Source organism: Caretta caretta, chromosome 10 (genome assembly GCF_965140235.1).
Source record: "Caretta caretta isolate rCarCar2 chromosome 10, rCarCar1.hap1, whole genome shotgun sequence".
Lineage (NCBI taxonomy): Eukaryota > Metazoa > Chordata > Testudines > Cheloniidae > Caretta > Caretta caretta.
In genome coordinates this window covers 7219060-7234222 of record NC_134215.1, presented here as the reverse complement: position 1 = coordinate 7234222, position 15163 = coordinate 7219060, and the positions used below count along the sequence as shown (strand labels likewise).

At 62.5% G+C, this 15163-nt stretch overlaps 1 protein-coding gene across 2 annotated transcripts in view; it reads left to right on the top strand.

The window, feature by feature from the left end:
• The window catches only part of LLGL1 (LLGL scribble cell polarity complex component 1), a 72896-nt gene that overhangs the window by 54652 nt on the left and 3081 nt on the right, over nt 1-15163 (top strand). For both annotated transcript variants that reach the window (XM_048868298.2, XM_048868297.2), the window contains exons 12-22: nt 1537-1690; nt 4044-4148; nt 5021-5313; nt 6920-7073; nt 7721-7874; nt 8699-8982; nt 9701-9965; nt 10341-10455; nt 10798-10892; nt 11674-11794; nt 13023-13102. In XM_048868298.2, the coding sequence (XP_048724255.2) occupies nt 1537-1690; nt 4044-4148; nt 5021-5313; nt 6920-7073; nt 7721-7874; nt 8699-8982; nt 9701-9965; nt 10341-10455; nt 10798-10892; nt 11674-11794; nt 13023-13101 (1819 nt within the window). In that variant the 3' untranslated portion in view covers nt 13102. The remainder of the gene's footprint in view (nt 1-1536; nt 1691-4043; nt 4149-5020; nt 5314-6919; nt 7074-7720; nt 7875-8698; nt 8983-9700; nt 9966-10340; nt 10456-10797; nt 10893-11673; nt 11795-13022; nt 13103-15163) is intronic.

Below are 15163 nucleotides of genomic sequence, written 5' to 3'. Positions count from 1 at the left end.
TAGTGGCTAGAGCAGGGGACTGGGAGACCTAGGTTCGATGCTGCTGAATTGCAGAGTGGGGTATGTAAGCCAGGAGGCCGGGCGAGAGGTGTGAGTGTGGACGGATGCCAGGGGAGAGGTGGGGGAAGCCCTTCCTCAGTTGGGTGGCCTAGCTAACAGTCCTCCCTGTTGAGCCTGGCAAGGATGCGTCACTCTGTTTATTTTTCCTTCTCCTCGCTTTTGGTGTTGGTTTTATCCTGGCTCCAAGTTGGCGACGTGTTGTCAAATGCATCGTTGGCTGAGCGCTGCACCAGCTCCTCCGAACATGCAGGCAGGGCTTGTTAGCGGCTGCAGATGTTGAGGCTGGAGCAGGGGAGGTGGGGGCGAAGGAAAATTTGAGACTAACATGGTCATCCTGGGTGTGGAGCCTGCTGTCCCGCTGGGACGCATGCCCACCTCAGGACTCCTGGGTGGCTCGCTGGCCTGCTGACCGGGAGCCCGGCCTGGAGCGGAGTTGGCAAGGGCAGATTTGGCCGTATCTGCTCTTGCCCTCTCAGCTCCGCCCGCTGCTAGATGGGGCAGGCTGGGGATGGGGCATCGGAGGGGCTGATACGTTACAGATGAGCCACGTCTGGGTAGTGGTGGCTGATGTGCTCCCAGCCTGCCTCGGGAGCTGGCTCCCATCGCTGTGCTGGGCCGTTGCACAGAACGCCTGGACGGGGAGCCGAAAGCAGCCGGAAGCTGTGCTCTGGACAGCCGACCGCAGAACACCCCTTGCTGTTCCGAGGGCTTAGCGGCCTGTGGTTATGGCTTGTCAGTTGCCCACCTCGAGCCGCCGCGAAGCCACGGAGTGATTGTTGGGTGGCTTCTAGCCCTGACGTCGGCAGGGAAATGTCAGCTTGGCTAGTTGTTGCTGAGGAACTGCTTCCCTTAACAATTGTGGGAAGGTCTAGCGCTACTGAGGTGCAGCTGGCTTAAGCCAAGCTGAGTGTGGGGCCGGCTGTGCAGCCACGTCCCTCCCTCCTGACCCCGGCCTGCCGGAGCCATCCAGCTCTGCGACGGCTCTGTCCTGAGGGCATTGCCGCAGCGGCAGATCGCCTGGTCTGTGGCCCAAGGACCGAGTCCAGAATCCAGATGTGCTGTGGACCAAGGAGATCTTTGCCTCACCTCGCCACCCTCCTGAGCCAGCTGGGCGTGAATGCTGGTCTCCTGAGCTCATTCCCGCCTGCTCCCTAAGCTTCTGGGCTGGGGTAGGGAGGAGGGTCCGAAATCGGAGCAGGCGGAGATCAGCCCTGATGCCTGTGGGGAGCAGGAGAGCCACTGGGCGGGAGTCAAAACTAGTTCCGTGCTAACAGATGCGATGGAGAGTCTGTTCCCCTCTTACACCTCTCCCTTGCAGAAGTGGGCAGGCCAGGGCATTGTGGCAGCCTGTAAGGCTAGGGGCTGGCCTGGATGGAGCAGCTTAGCTGGTCGTATGTGGGGAGTCAGGACCCCGGGCAAGGGACAGACAGCTCTCCCAGCTTCTCTGCACTGAGCGGCACGTCTCCCCCTCCCCAGGCACGAGGACGGCACGGTCCGCTTCTGGGACGCCTCGGGAGTGTCCCTGCGGCCGCTGTACAAACTGGGCACGGCCAACATCTTCCAGACCGACTGTGAGCACAATGACAGCCTCAACCAGGCCAGCGAGGAGGAGTGGCCTCCCTTCCGCAAGGTACCACCCTCGGTCCCTGCCCATCCCCGGGGCAGTGCTGGCAACTCCGTGTGGGGCCCCTTCACAGGAGCCATTGGGCCTCTCCAGGAGTGTCCCTGTTCTGCCATGTCACAGCCCGGGCCCAGCTGGCTGAGGATTCCCGGGAGGGAGGCCCGTGGATCGGAGAATCTCCCCCATGCCAGGGTGGCTCGATGCAGCCCAGGGCCATAGTGGGTGACAAGATGCTGCCATCTGATGGGGAGCCCAGAGAGCCAGACTCGCTCTGCACATCCGCCATCGCAGACCACCTCCCACCCCAGGGGACCCTTCTGCTGCCTCTGGAGAGAGGCCAGGCCATGGGCCATAAACTGCTTTCGCCTTCTGAGCAGGGCCGGAACAGGCTGTGTGGGGAGCATGCCCTGCTGCTGTCCGGGCGGGACCTGCTCTGTGCCTTCAATTGCCAGCGCTCCTCTTGCCAGCTGTGGAAATGCCACGAGTGTGGGCAGGGTCAGGCTGGCTCAGACGGACTCTTCCCACGTGGGCCAGGCCAGTGCTGCTGCCAAGTGCCGCCTCCTACTTCCAGCCCCGTGGGCACAGGCAGGAATGAGGATGCCTCTGGGATTTGGGGCAGATGCTCTTCTGCAAACCCCTTTGGTCCCAGAGGTACGAATGGCAGCCCAGAGTCTGCATGGCAAGAGCCCCTGGCCTTGAAAATTTCCTGGGGAGGACCAGGGAAGCAGCTGAGGCGTTGATTGGCCAACTTGGTGCCCCACGGTTGGCCGACTCAGTGCCCCACGGTTGGCCAGCTGGGTTTTAAAGGGGCACTCTCCGTCATAACCATTCCCCTGCTCAAAGGCAGGTGCATGCCCTGGTATAAGGCCCAGTCTCCTCGTGCCCCGGCCCCTGAGCCCAGCCATGCTGCCCGCTGTGCTTTTACACTGGTGTAAATCTGGAGTGACGCTGATTCACGGGAGTCCCTCTGCAGTTCAGTGAGTGCAGCCTGGCCCCCTGATCCCTGAAGGAATGAGATTCGAGCCCTGTCCCTGCAGGAGATCTGTGCTGGTCGTGCTCCAAGCCCCGTGGGAATGGGTGACTGTGAGCTCCTCCCAGCCGTTTGTCGAGTGACGGTCCTGCGGATGTCCAGGGAAGGTTAAGTTCTCTAGACCTACAGCAGTGGCAGCGTTGTCCTGTTGCTTGATCATCGCCAGGTGTTTATGAGCATTAGACAAACAGGATGTATCTTTGCTGCTGGCTAGAAACCCTGGCGTCCAAGGATCTCCTCCACCTGGTGATCCCTATTCTACGTTCCTTCCCTGCTCCTCTGCTGGGAGCCCTTGCTGGGGTAGAGACCGTTCTGGCTGGAGCTGCACTTGGCCACATTGGTACCAGGCTTGCTCTCTGGGTATGAGGGACCAGAATAGAGAGAGGTTTCTCCCGGGGGAATCTCCAACCACTGCAGCTCTGCTGTCTGCATCTGACTCAGCATCTGTGCGCTACGGCAGGACCGCACCGCCTGGGGTCCCCTCAATACCCCTGTGTGTGTGCTGATTCTGGGGGAGGGGGCCAGAGTAGTCTGAGGGCAGCCCCTGCTGTCAGCATCCTGGAGAAGAGCACACTCAAGTCACATAGGCATGGATCCCCCAGGCCCCGTAGGCAGGGCTGGAAAGGGGTCGTCTGGTACCAGCTAGTAACAAACCTCCCATTGTCCCGTAATGCAGTTGCAGCATGGCCTGACACTGGCCATGTCTCCAGTGTGGTCAGGAGGCAAGGCTGATGGTGAAAGCTGGGCTTGCCTGCTCCCCACACCCCCCCCCACCCCAGCGTGAAGATGCTTATGATAAAGGTGTCAAAGAATCAGTCTTTTCCCATCCCACCTCTGATATGGTGCACGCAGCTTCTTGCCTGTGTCTGGGGCAGCGCTGGGCATCTCACTAGTTCCTGGGCATCCTTGGCTGGGTTGCTGGGGCAGGGCTCTCATGCGAGTAAGGTGGGTTTAAGTTTAGTTGCTGGAGGAACCCTGCTGGCTCTTGGCCATCTCGTGAAGGACTAGAATCGCTGGCCTGTCAGCTGTGCCTGTATCAGATCTGCACCTGTCAACGGGAGCGTCAGTCCTGGGGTGTCTGTCCAGGCCCGTCCCTAATGCAAATAGAAGGGAGCTGTCCAATAATCCAGCCCAGTGTCACAGATCGGGGCCCCTGGCAAGGGCCGGTCCTGGCAGGGGGTTAAGATAGGATCTGAGACCATTGAAGGGAGGGGGTTGAGGGGGGTGTGCCCGCACTGGGAGGAGTCAGTGTGTGCAATGGCTTGCCGGAGCCCTGGACGAAAGCGGTGTCCTGCCCTCTCGCGCCCCTGACCCCCTTTTCCCATCATCCAGGTTGGCTGCTTTGATCCGTACAGCGACGACCCGCGGCTGGGCATCCAGAAGATTGCACTGTGTAAATACACGGCCCGGATGGTGGTGGCTGGGACTGCGGGGCAGGTAGGGCGGCTGTGGGGGGCGACGCTCTGGGGGAACAGCCAGTCAGCCCTGTACTGTTGCTGGGCTTTGCTTAGGGGCAAAGTTTGGGGAGGGGGAAGGGCGTGCGGGGGCCAGGGGCAGAGCCCAAGTATTTGGTGGGGAGGGTGGGATTCTCAGGCCATGCTCTTGCTTGGCTGTAGGTGCTCTGCCTCTTAAAAGCGGTTCTCCCAGGACTAGAGAGCTGATGCCAGGGCATGTGTCTCAGCTGTCCCAGTGACCTGGCCTGTAGGGTGAAGGGCAGCACCCCCTGGCTGGTGGCATCTCCCCAGGGCTTGGCAGACTTGCTGGGGGTGGGTTTGACTTGGCAGGGGAAGCTTCGTACGTTTCCCATCAGCTGTGGAGTGTCTGCTCTGTCTCCTGCTTCTGGGGAGCCATCCAGCTGCAGGGGTCCATCTGAGCAGGGATAAACTCCTTTGTTAGGGACCAGCTGTCGTGCTGTGCCCCACTGGCCAGCCAGCCCCGCTGGCAGGAATGTACCAGTCGCTTCCTAGAGGAGAGGTTTCCCTGGCCTAGCTGCCACTTAAGACTCCATTGCTTGATCCTCTACCCCTAGCTCGCTTTGGCAGGACGGGGTAGGGAGGGCAGGGGCACTGAGCACTGGCGCCGGGGCGGGCATTGGCTTTGGGATAAGGGCGGGTGCTGCAGTTGAGGGGTGCTTCGGAAGAGCCTCGGGCCTGCACTTGTCTGCCAGACCCGGGGCTGCTGGTGCCTTGCTGTCACGGGCACCAGGCTCCCAGCTGGAGGCCAGGAGCTCTCCCCTGAGAGAGAGATGCCGGTAGCGGGGAGATGCCTTGGTGGAACTGGCCCTCAGTGCCACGTCTGCCTCTTGCCAGGTGCTCGTCATGGAGCTGAGCGACGAGAAGTCGAATCACATGATCAACGTGGCCACGGTGGACCTGCTGCAGGACCGGGAGGGCTTCACCTGGAAGGGGCATGACCGACTCACCCCCAAGAACGGCTCCCTGACCTTCAGCCCAGGCTTCCAGCCCAGCATGCTGGTGCAGTGCATGCCGCCGGCTGCCGTCACCGCCGTGACCCTGCATGCCGAGTGGAACCTGGTGGCCTTTGGCACCAGCCACGGCTTCGGGCTCTTCGACTATTACCGACGCAACCCGGTGCTGGCCAGGTAGGGGGACCCTCCCCAGGGGACCGGCTCCAGCCATGGAGCACGTCACGTCCAGCTCGGTCCTGGCACTGGGATACCGAGCTGCGTGGCGAACAAACACGACAAACCCTGTTGCTCCTTCCCATGGCAGACGGGCAGGGCCGGGCTCTAGGGAGGTTCGGCTCCTTTCTCCCCTGTGCTCAGGGAGGGGCACCGTCCTGTCCCACAGCAGCCCTCTACTCCCCCCTGCAAGGAGCAGGGCCAAGGATTCTCCCTGGGAACCTTTTAGCCTTTGACTGGGGGTAGTGGCCACAGCCCGTTGCTGTACTGGGAGAAGCTGAGATATGAGCTGGCGGGGGGCATGTTGACCCGTGAGTGGGGCGGAGGGAGGTTTAAACCTTGTGAGGCTGGTCCCTTTCCCATGCACACCTAAGTCCTAGGGGACTCGGCTCAGCGAAGCGGGTGCCGCAGCTTGCCAGCGGATGGTCCCGTGCAATGCTGCAGCCTCCGGCTGGCTTGTCCACGTGCCGCCGGTGGTCCCCAGCAGTCGTCCAGTGCTCGGCTCGTACTGATCTCCTGCCTTCGGAGCTATTCTGGGCTCCTTACCGCTGCAGTGGAACAAAGGGGGGTTGGGTAGGCCAGCAGTGTCCCTGCTTGCCAGTGGGGGAGCCCAGGTATCCTGACTCTAGGCCGAGCAGAGGCTGTGGCTGAGGGATCTCCCGACCCATTACTGTGCTGACGAGGCTTGGAACAGACCAGCAGGTGCCTGGGGGTTTCACCCCCCTCTGCTGCCGCTCTCCTGCCTCCCGCAGAGTGGGTGTGGCTGTCTGGGCTTGCTTGGGGGGGGAGGGGTGACTCTGCGGCAGGGCCCACGCCCCCCGTTGTCACTCCCCAGGGCAGAGCTGTCCATCTCCCCCCGCCCGGTGGCCGCTGCTCCGTCCTTGTGTTGGGAACCTCTCCAGACGGCACTGGGAGGGCTGTTCCTTCTCCTGCTGCAGCCGGGGGGCAGAGCGCCACATGGGGCAGTGCCCCGTTGTGGGAGCGTGGCCAGGAAGAGGGTCCCTCACGATGGAGCAGTTCCTTGACAGGGGGGCAGCAGGTGCTGACCAGGGAGCGCCTGGGGGTCCTGACTGGCTCGAACGCTTGTGGAGCGTGTTCTAGACACGGTGTCCCAGCCGGACCCAGGGTGCATCCGCTAGCCAGGCTGCTCGGGGCTGAGCCCCCTACAGCCACGTCACTGAGTGCTCTGGGATGAAAGGGGCTAGCCTGGGGACGCCCGATCCTACTGTCATGGGGTGGCTGAGAGGTGCCCTCGGGTGGGCACAGCCCACAGAGGGGCCTTACTGAGGAGGCCTCGGAGAAGCTGAGGTGGGAGGGTTCTAGTCCCAGTTCCCCATGTTTGTGGGTTACCTGATAACTGCCTGTTCCAAGTGACATTCGCGGGGGGTCTACATGGCAGGCCCTGCCGAGCCGCTAGGGCAGAGCTAGGCATTGGCATGGTTGGGGAGAAGGCCGGGAACAAGTCTCCCCTCTGTGAACATGGCCAGTCCTCGGGGCTCCCCACTCCTGCACCCCAGACCGCGGCGAGGCCCTGGCTGGCGCTGAGCAGCTGTCCGTGCCCCCACAGGTGCACGCTCCACCCCAACGACTCCCTGGCCATGGAGGGGCCCCTCTCCCGAGTGAAGTCTCTGAAGAAGTCCCTGCGCCAGTCCTTCCGCAGGATCCGCAAAAGCAGAGTCTCCGGCAAGAAGAGAGTCGTTGCCAACAGCTCCTCCAGCAAGGTAACCGCAGGGCGGGGCACGGTGGGGGACTGTCCCATCCTGCGCCTGCCCTCTGGGGTGGGGGCGTCCCCGGGAGGGGGGCGGTGACCTCTCGTACCTGAACTGCCGGGGCGGTGGGTTGGCTCTTTGACACAGACGTCCTTTGTCCCGAGTGCATTCGAAGAAGCACTGGGGTGAGATGTGAACGGAGCAGGGTGTTCGTCAGACTGTTTAAAAATAAAACTGCCCCTTCCCTGTCCCTTGCAGCTGCTTCCTTGCCGCCTCCACTCAGTAGCGTCCCCCAGGGCCGGTGGGGCCTGAGTTTCTAATGTATAAACCAAGCAGAGTCCCTGCTCATGCTTTTCTTTGACGCACGTCTTCTGGGCAAAGGGAAACTGAGACCCGGAGCGGCTAAGTGACCTGCCCGAGTTTCCACAGGAAGTCTGTAGCAGAGGAGAGAATTGAACCTTCCACGTCTCTGACTAGTGCCCTGACTATCCTGCCCTGCCTCATAGCTTAGCACTAACTCCCAGAACCCGGAGGGTCCCCTGCTCTCCCTCGGGGACCCCAGGAGGGGCTGTCCTGCGGGGCTGCTCCCTAGCTGACGGAGGGAGGAAGTTGACCCCTGGAATCCAGGCTGTTCACAGAACTGGTGTCTCCTCCCCCAGGTGCAGGAAGCCAATGCCCAGCTGGCCGAGCAGGCCGGCCCCATCGACGTGGAGATGACCCCCGTGCAGAGGCGGATCGAGCCCCGGTCGGCCGACGACTCGCTCTCGGGGGTGGTACGCTGCTTGTACTTCGCTGATACCTTCCTCCGAGACGGTAAGGCCTGGCCGCAGCTCTGAGTGGGAATACAACCGGGCAGCCAGGAAGGGAGTCCTGTGAGGCCTGTTGGCACAAGCCCTGCCATGCTGAGCTAGACCTACAGCTCCTCTGGCTGGACCCCCCTGTCTCCACCAGCCCTGAATACAAGATGCCCAAGAAGCAGGCGTTCAACACCCCGATCCCCAGCTGGTGCAGCACTGTACTGAGAAGTAGGGGTAGTTTCTTCCTAACCTTGTCTGGTTCTCACCTTACACCCTGAGACATGAGGATTAATATCGTTTCTAGCTATGCTGTCTAGTAGCATTGCAGAGAGAGAGTTCCTACTCCATAGAAAGGTCTAGTCTTTAAACCCTGCTTACTTCAGTAAAACCATGTGGCAGAGAGTTCCCCAGGTAGCACTGCCTTGTGCAGTTCTTCCTTTGGTTGGTAGACTGGCCAGGGCTAAAGACCCTGAGCTCAGAAAGCGCGGCTTGACCCGGGTTGCTTCTGGGGCTCTTGTGTGGGTTGATGATGTGCTAATACTCAGGGCTGCCTGGGGGGAGGCAGTTTGCTCCGGAGTCCCCCATTTGCGAGGGCCCCCAAACAGAACGGCCCGGTACAAAGCTGAGTGGCACTGTGACCCCGTGTGCCCGGTTGCAATGTCCGGAATGGGGAGCCAGGCCCAGCCTCGTGGGATAGAAAACACTGCTGTGGGGTGAGGTGTCTCCAATACTTCCTCGCCCTGGGGCCACCCCTCAGTAGTCTGGCTTTTGGGGGGGCCCAGGCCCCCCAGCACCTCTGCGCAGCCCTGCTAATGCTGCTGCTTTCCCCCTGCTCCTCAGCCGCACACCACGGGCCCACCATGTGGGCTGGGACCAACTCAGGCTCCGTGTTCGCTTACGCCCTGGAGGTCCCGTCCCAGGAGAAGTTCTCGGAGCGCTCGGTGGAAGCGGTGCTGGGCAAGGAGATCCAGCTGATGCACAGGGCGCCGGTGGTGTCGATCGCGGTCCTGGACGGGCGGGGGAACCCTCTCCCGGAGCCCTACGAGGTGTCCCGGGACCTGGCCAAAGCCCCTGACATGCAGGGCAGCCATTCTGTGCTCATCGCCTCGGAGGAGCAGTTCAAGGTAAGAGAGGGGAGGGGCCGATGGCTGCGTCCCGCGCTGTCTGCCGTGGGAACCCTGCCGAGCTGCGGCCTTTTGCCGCCGTTACTCTGACCCGGGTGGCGTCTGTAGCGGGAGACGCTGCCTCCTGCTGGCTTCTTCCGCGGGGACATTCCCATTCCCGAGGGAAAGGGGTGTCTGGCAGGGGGGAGGGCGGACATTGCAAATCCTGGCTTGGGTGGAACCACGTTGTGGCAGGAGCCAAGGGCTCAGCTGTGACTTTTTCAGAGATGAAATGCCCCGGCTTTGGTGCAGGGCATTTCAGCTCTAAAAGAAGTGGGTGTCCAGGGCCCGGGCCTTTCCACAGACCACACCTCCCTTGGAGCTGGGCCTGGCTCTCGGGAATATACTTCCTAACCCAGCAGGGCAGCGGCCTCCCCCTTGGGAGAATGATCCCTTTAAGCCAGCCATGGGCTCTCTAGGCTTCTAGGCTGGTGGCTGTGGGCTAGTGAAGGGCGTGGACATGGCATACTCACACAGCCATTGCCGGTGCTGATGGCTAGCGCCCTGGTACACCTGACCGGCCTTGATCCTTGCCAGTAAGACTCAGCCGGCCTGTGGTTAGGGCCCCTATGAAGCTTGTGGCCACACACAACATGGGTCCCTTGCCCCATAGCAGTGGGGTGGGGAGGCAGGACCGGGTCTCCGCTCTCGAGCCGGCTTGCTCTCCGCCTTGACCCAGGTGTTCACGCTGCCAAAAGTCAGCGCCAAGACCAAGTTCAAGCTGACGGCCCACGAGGGCTGCCGGGTGCGGAAGGTGGCGCTGGTGAGCTTCACCAGCCTGGCGTGCGAGGACTACACTGAGAACGGCTTGGCGTGCCTCACCAACCTGGGGGACATCCACATCTTCACGGTGCCCGGCCTGCGGCCGCAGGTCCACTACGACTGCATCCGCAAGGAGGACATCAGCGGCATCGCCTCCTGTGTCTTCACCAAGCACGGGCAAGGTGAGCGCGCCGCGCTGGTGGGACTGGCGGTGGCCGGGACATGGATTCCTGGCTTGGGCTCCTTCGGCTCCATTCGCTTGGCTCCAGGCTACCCTGGTGTGGGAATCGGTGCTGCGCAGTGGGTAGAGCGCTGGGCTGGGACCTGGGAGCTGCCCTCTCATCTCTTGGCTGGCAGGGACTCTCCGTCTGTGCAGTGGGGCCCTGATCTCCTCCCTGCTGAGCCGGGGCAGCTTTGGGGAGCAGTTCTTGGGGGAGCTGGTGCACTGAGATCCTGCTGGTACATCGAGACGCCAGGAGAGCGTAAGCCGCCCTGGTTAATCTGTCCCAGTGGGCAGTGGACCCGCTGTTGAGTCTCTCTGGGCTCCCTCTCCCCAGGCTTCTACCTGATCTCGCCTTCCGAGTTTGAGCGATTCTCCCTGAGCGCCCGGAACATCACGGAGCCGCTCTGCTCGCTGGAGCTCGTCCGGCGCCACGGCACCACCTGTCTCAGGTAGGCCAGCCGGCCGCCCGGGCTGCAGGAACTGCAAGCTGCTGCTGCCTTAAGCAGGGTGTCGCTGGTGGGGAATGCTGGGCGTGAGCAGGCTCCCAGCACCGCTGGTCCGAAGCAAACTGGCTGCTGCCAGTGTCATGGCCTCTCTGAGCAGCTGGCCGGTCTGGCTAACTGCCCCTAGATCCCAAAGGCCCTGCCCTCTGTCGAGCTGGGGTTGACTGTGGGCCCGTCTGCAGTTCGGTCCCCTGCAGCAAAGTGCCCCCTCTCCCCACTTCGCTGCCCTCCCCCCAGCAGGCTGGGAACTGGCGGTGACAGAAATAACGCTCTTTTCTTGCTCGTCAGCCCCAGTTTCACCGGGACACCGAAACTGACGCAGGCTAACGGGACTCCCGTGCTGCAGGGCTCTGAGGCGAACGGCTCCCCCGGCGATGGCACCCGTAAGGAAACGGCTCTGACTCTCTGAACCGCTCTGGCCTTCCGCCGAGGGGCTTGGTGTACTGCTGGCAGAGCTGGCCTTCCCAGCCGGCCAGGCCTCTGCTGCCCGGTGATACAGATGGGGAAACCGAGGCATGGGGGGGTTGGGACTCGGCTAAGATCTGTGGGGATCATGGCAGAGGAGGGTCCTTGTGCTTTTCGCTGCAAGGCTGCTCTTCTCCTTCCTAAAGCCCCTGGGAAGACCGTGGACTCTAGCTGCCTAAGGGGACGGGGTCTCTCCCTGGCCTGTGGTGGGATGAAGTGTTGCTGGGTGGTGGATATCTTCCCCTCTCCAGTGCATGCAGCATCTCCAGCCCAAAGACCCTCTGCCAAAGTGGACCCCTCCGACAGGCTGGCAACTGGGTGCCCTGCTGATAGCCAGGAGGCCGGAGTGCAGCCTGGCAGAGTGAGCCGTCCCACTTGGCCCAAAGCACACCCCGTCTTGTGGACCGGGGACCTCCCTGCCCCGGGTCCGAACAGCTGCTGGGACAGTTTGGGTCCCCCAGGAAGGCTCGTCCCATGGGTGCTGGCAGTCGGGACGCTCCTGGCAAAGGAAGAGGCACGGGCATCATTGGCACGGCTCCAGATGTGCTGTCTCTGAGGGCAGGGGGTGTTGTCCAGGGGAGCCGTCAGCTCCTTGCTCTGCTGGCCTGGGGTGCAGATGCCCGGCCTGCCCTCTAGCTGGGCTGGCACCATGAGGTGTGTTCTGGAACCAACCCCAGTGCTGCGTGTGTTCTCCTCCAGGGACGCCTGAGGAACCCCAGGCTGCCTTCTCCCTGGCGCCCACCGACTCGCCGAACAGCCCGGAGAGCCCCCTGGACACCACCGGGGACATCACTGTGGAGGAAGTGAAAGATTTCCTGGCGTAAGTTTGGGCTCTGGGAAGTCACTGGTGCCACGAGCCTGAGTGTTCTCGGCTGGAGGGCTCCGCTCTGGGGCCTGGCAGCATCAGCTGTGCCGTTGTTGCTCCTTGGGCATAGTCACCATCTAGGCTGGGGGATGTTTACGAGATAGAGGAGTTCCCCGTCTGCCAGGCTCCAGTGGCTTTGTTCACCTTCCCTGCACGCAGCCCCGCCCGGCCGTGCCGAGGGATCGAAGCGCGCACTTGATTATCGTAAGCTGCTTGACTGGAATCCGGTGAGATGACGCCTGCGCTCCTCCGGGGGGCGCTGTGCATGCACAGAGCTGCCCACCCTGAGGCCAGAGCTCTCTGCAGTGTTGGATGGGAGAGGTGGTGAAACCACTAGCCATGCTGCGCCTTGAGGGTGGCAGAGGATTTTCACCCTGGTCTCTTCCCCAGGGCCCACCTCCCCGGTCCCTAGCTATAAGGGTCCCGCACCCTGGTCAAACCCGGGCTGTACGGATAATGCAGCCTCTCTGCTGGGAGCCCCTTGGCCAGGCGCATGGAGAGCCTGTGAGATAAGGCCGGTCGAGGGGGTCCCAGCGCATGTGTGCACATCTCCCTCCCTCCCCCCATGGGGCTGGGCTTGTGCAATGCTGGACGGCCTCCTGCCCCAGCCAGGGTCGCTCTGTGCGTACCACAGCCTGGAATCAGCCCTGGCCAACAACACGGCTGGCCTTAGACCCGCTCGTGAGCTAGTTCGCTGTCTGCACGCAGTGCTGCGGGAGCCTCGCTCCTTAAGATGAGAGGCTTCAGTGCGCAGCCAAGACCTGGAGAGCTCATCTCTGCGGGCAGCTCAGCGATCCTGCCCAGTCGGCCTCTCCATCGGGCGTCCACGGGAGCGACTGGGGGCGGGGACCTTCCCAAGCAGCTGGACTCCGTCCCCCAGACCCAGCTGTCTCCGTTCGCGGGGAAGCCGCTTGGCGCGTCCCACGTTTGGCCTCGGATGCGGGCCTGCGTTGTCCTACTCTGGTGGGGCACATGCAGATGGGTGATTCGACCAGCATCCCCTGCCAAGCGGGAGCAATGGATCATCTTGGCTTGCCCTTAACGTCCGGGAGGCTGGGGGGTGTCCGGAGCCCAGGAGCTCTTCGCTCGGCCGTGCTGGCCCAGCGGCTGGGGGGCGTCTCTGGGCCAGCTCCTGACCGTGCTTGGGACCGGAACGGTCTGTGTCAGCGAGTCTGTCTTCCAGCTCCTCGGAGGAAGCGGAGAGGAACCTGAGGAACGTGAGTGAGGAGGAGGCCCACTCTCCGGGGATCCTGATTAAATGAGGTGTGCGGGGAGGCAGGGGGTTCTTGCTCTGCGAGCGTGGCAGGGCTTGGTGCAGTGGAACCTGGTGCCACGCTCTCCCGCGCCCTGAATCCCTAGGCCCTGGTGAGAGCTCGCTCAGGGAGCCTCTGCTGGTGGTGCCTGTTCCACCGGGCCGCTGGAGCCCCGCGCCTGGCTTGTTCTGCTCGCTGTGGAGCCTGGCTGTCTGTCCCCCTCCAGCACCCGTGGCCAGGGAACCTGGGCCGGGCTCTGCTGGGCTTCGGGTGAGGCTGTGCGGTTGCCCCTGGGAGGCAGCTGTACTGGATCTCCTTGGGGTGCGGGGCCCGGTTAGCTGGGCACATGGCGCTGCCTAGCGGTGGAACCCCCTGTAGGAAGCCGGGCCCCAGCGTCTGCACTGCAGCTAGGGAGGCTCCTACCCAGACGATGGACACGGGAGCGGAGTCGGTGTCCCCAGCCTGGTGCCCCCGTGAGCCTGGTGAATGGCTCCATTGTGTGCCCGGCCTGGCCTGCCCTCGGGAGAGCTGCCCGCCAACCTGCGCCAGGCGCTGGCAGCTGGGAGACTCCTCCCCCGCCCCCATGCAGAGCGAGGCTGCGCCAGACCCCAGTGGCTGACCAGCAGAGCCGGGCTGCGCTGGGCTCTGGATGGGCTGGGGGCTGCCCTTAAAACCCCCAGGCCCCAAACTGCTGGAGGGAGCAGCAAGGCAGTGGCAAGGCTAGAACTCTGAGGCTCCAGCCACCTCTTCTAAGGGAGAATCTGTCAGTATAGGGACTATGACCATGAGTTGAGCGCTCCTGATTCCATCCAGCAGAGGGCCTCATGCACACCGCAATACTTAGAGGTGTGGCCTGAGCACAGGGCTGGGCTGCAACTCCTGCTTCCCAGTCCATGCTCAGATTCCTTCTGTATCCTGGAGCCAGTTGTTAAACTGCCCTGCCTCAGTTTCCCCCTCTAAAATGGGGGTCATGCTTACTGCCCTCAGTGTGGTAGAGGTGAGGGGTCGGCTAATGTCCGTGTAAAGGCCATGGATTTGTTCCCCCCCACAATTGTTAGCCGGGTAAGGGGTGACTTCTGGTGCAGCCTGTGGGAAGCGATAGCCTCCCCTACTCTACTGAGGGTTGGGGGCAGGTTACCCCTCGTCTGCCTGATGCTGTCAGACAGGGCGCTGGGCCAGATGGCCGGCGGCTCTGCTCCAGTCTGGGGAGGCCTGTGCTCCAGATCACCGAGTCGCCCCTCCAAGCTGAAATCCTGCTCTGTTCCCATGCGCTGATGCAGGGGTGCTTGCCATGAGGCGGGGGCCCCCCAGCCTTCCCCAACCCCCTACCACGTGTCCGGGCTGCAGCATGGGATCTGTAGGGGCCCGGGTCAGCAGGACTGGCCTGGATAAATGACTGCAGTGACAGAGCGGGTCGAGAGGCAGAATTCCCGTCCCTTGGGGATCGCTGGCGTTCAGCGTTTCCATTAGGAAACGCCTGATCTGCTCTGTGCACCTGTGAGTCAACCCCTCCCCCCATACTTGCTCACTGGCCCCCTCGGGGCTGCTGCAGGCTAGTGGATTGAGCATGGGGCTTGGAATCAGGATTCCTGGGTCCTGTTCCTGGCCAGACTTCGGTCCCGTTTCCCCAGCTGTGAAATGGGAGCAATGCAGGTCCCCAAGTGTGCTGAGATGTTGCACCCAGTTCCAGGTATCCCTCCTCCCAAGGGGCCTCTGCTGCCCCCATGGGGCAGTTTGCAGTGCTCCATTTAGGGCCTTAATGTAGTTTAGGGAGCTGCTGCAATTGTGTCTTGCATCATTTCCTCTTTTAATAAAGGCAGCTGGGCAGTGCGTTGTTAAAGGCAGTGTGTTAATTTAATGGCTGGCCCCCAGGGGATCTTCTAGGTTTAATAACGGGCAGCACGTGCTCCTGCAGGGAGGGGGATGGTGCGCTCTGGGGGAGCCTCCGGCCTGGTTCTGTGGAGCCCTGCAAGACAGGGCTCAGCTGGAGAGCCTTGTACTGCACCCGGGCTAGTAGTGTAATGGACAGGAGTGCCCTGGAGTATCACGCCTGGGGTGCTGTACTGATTTG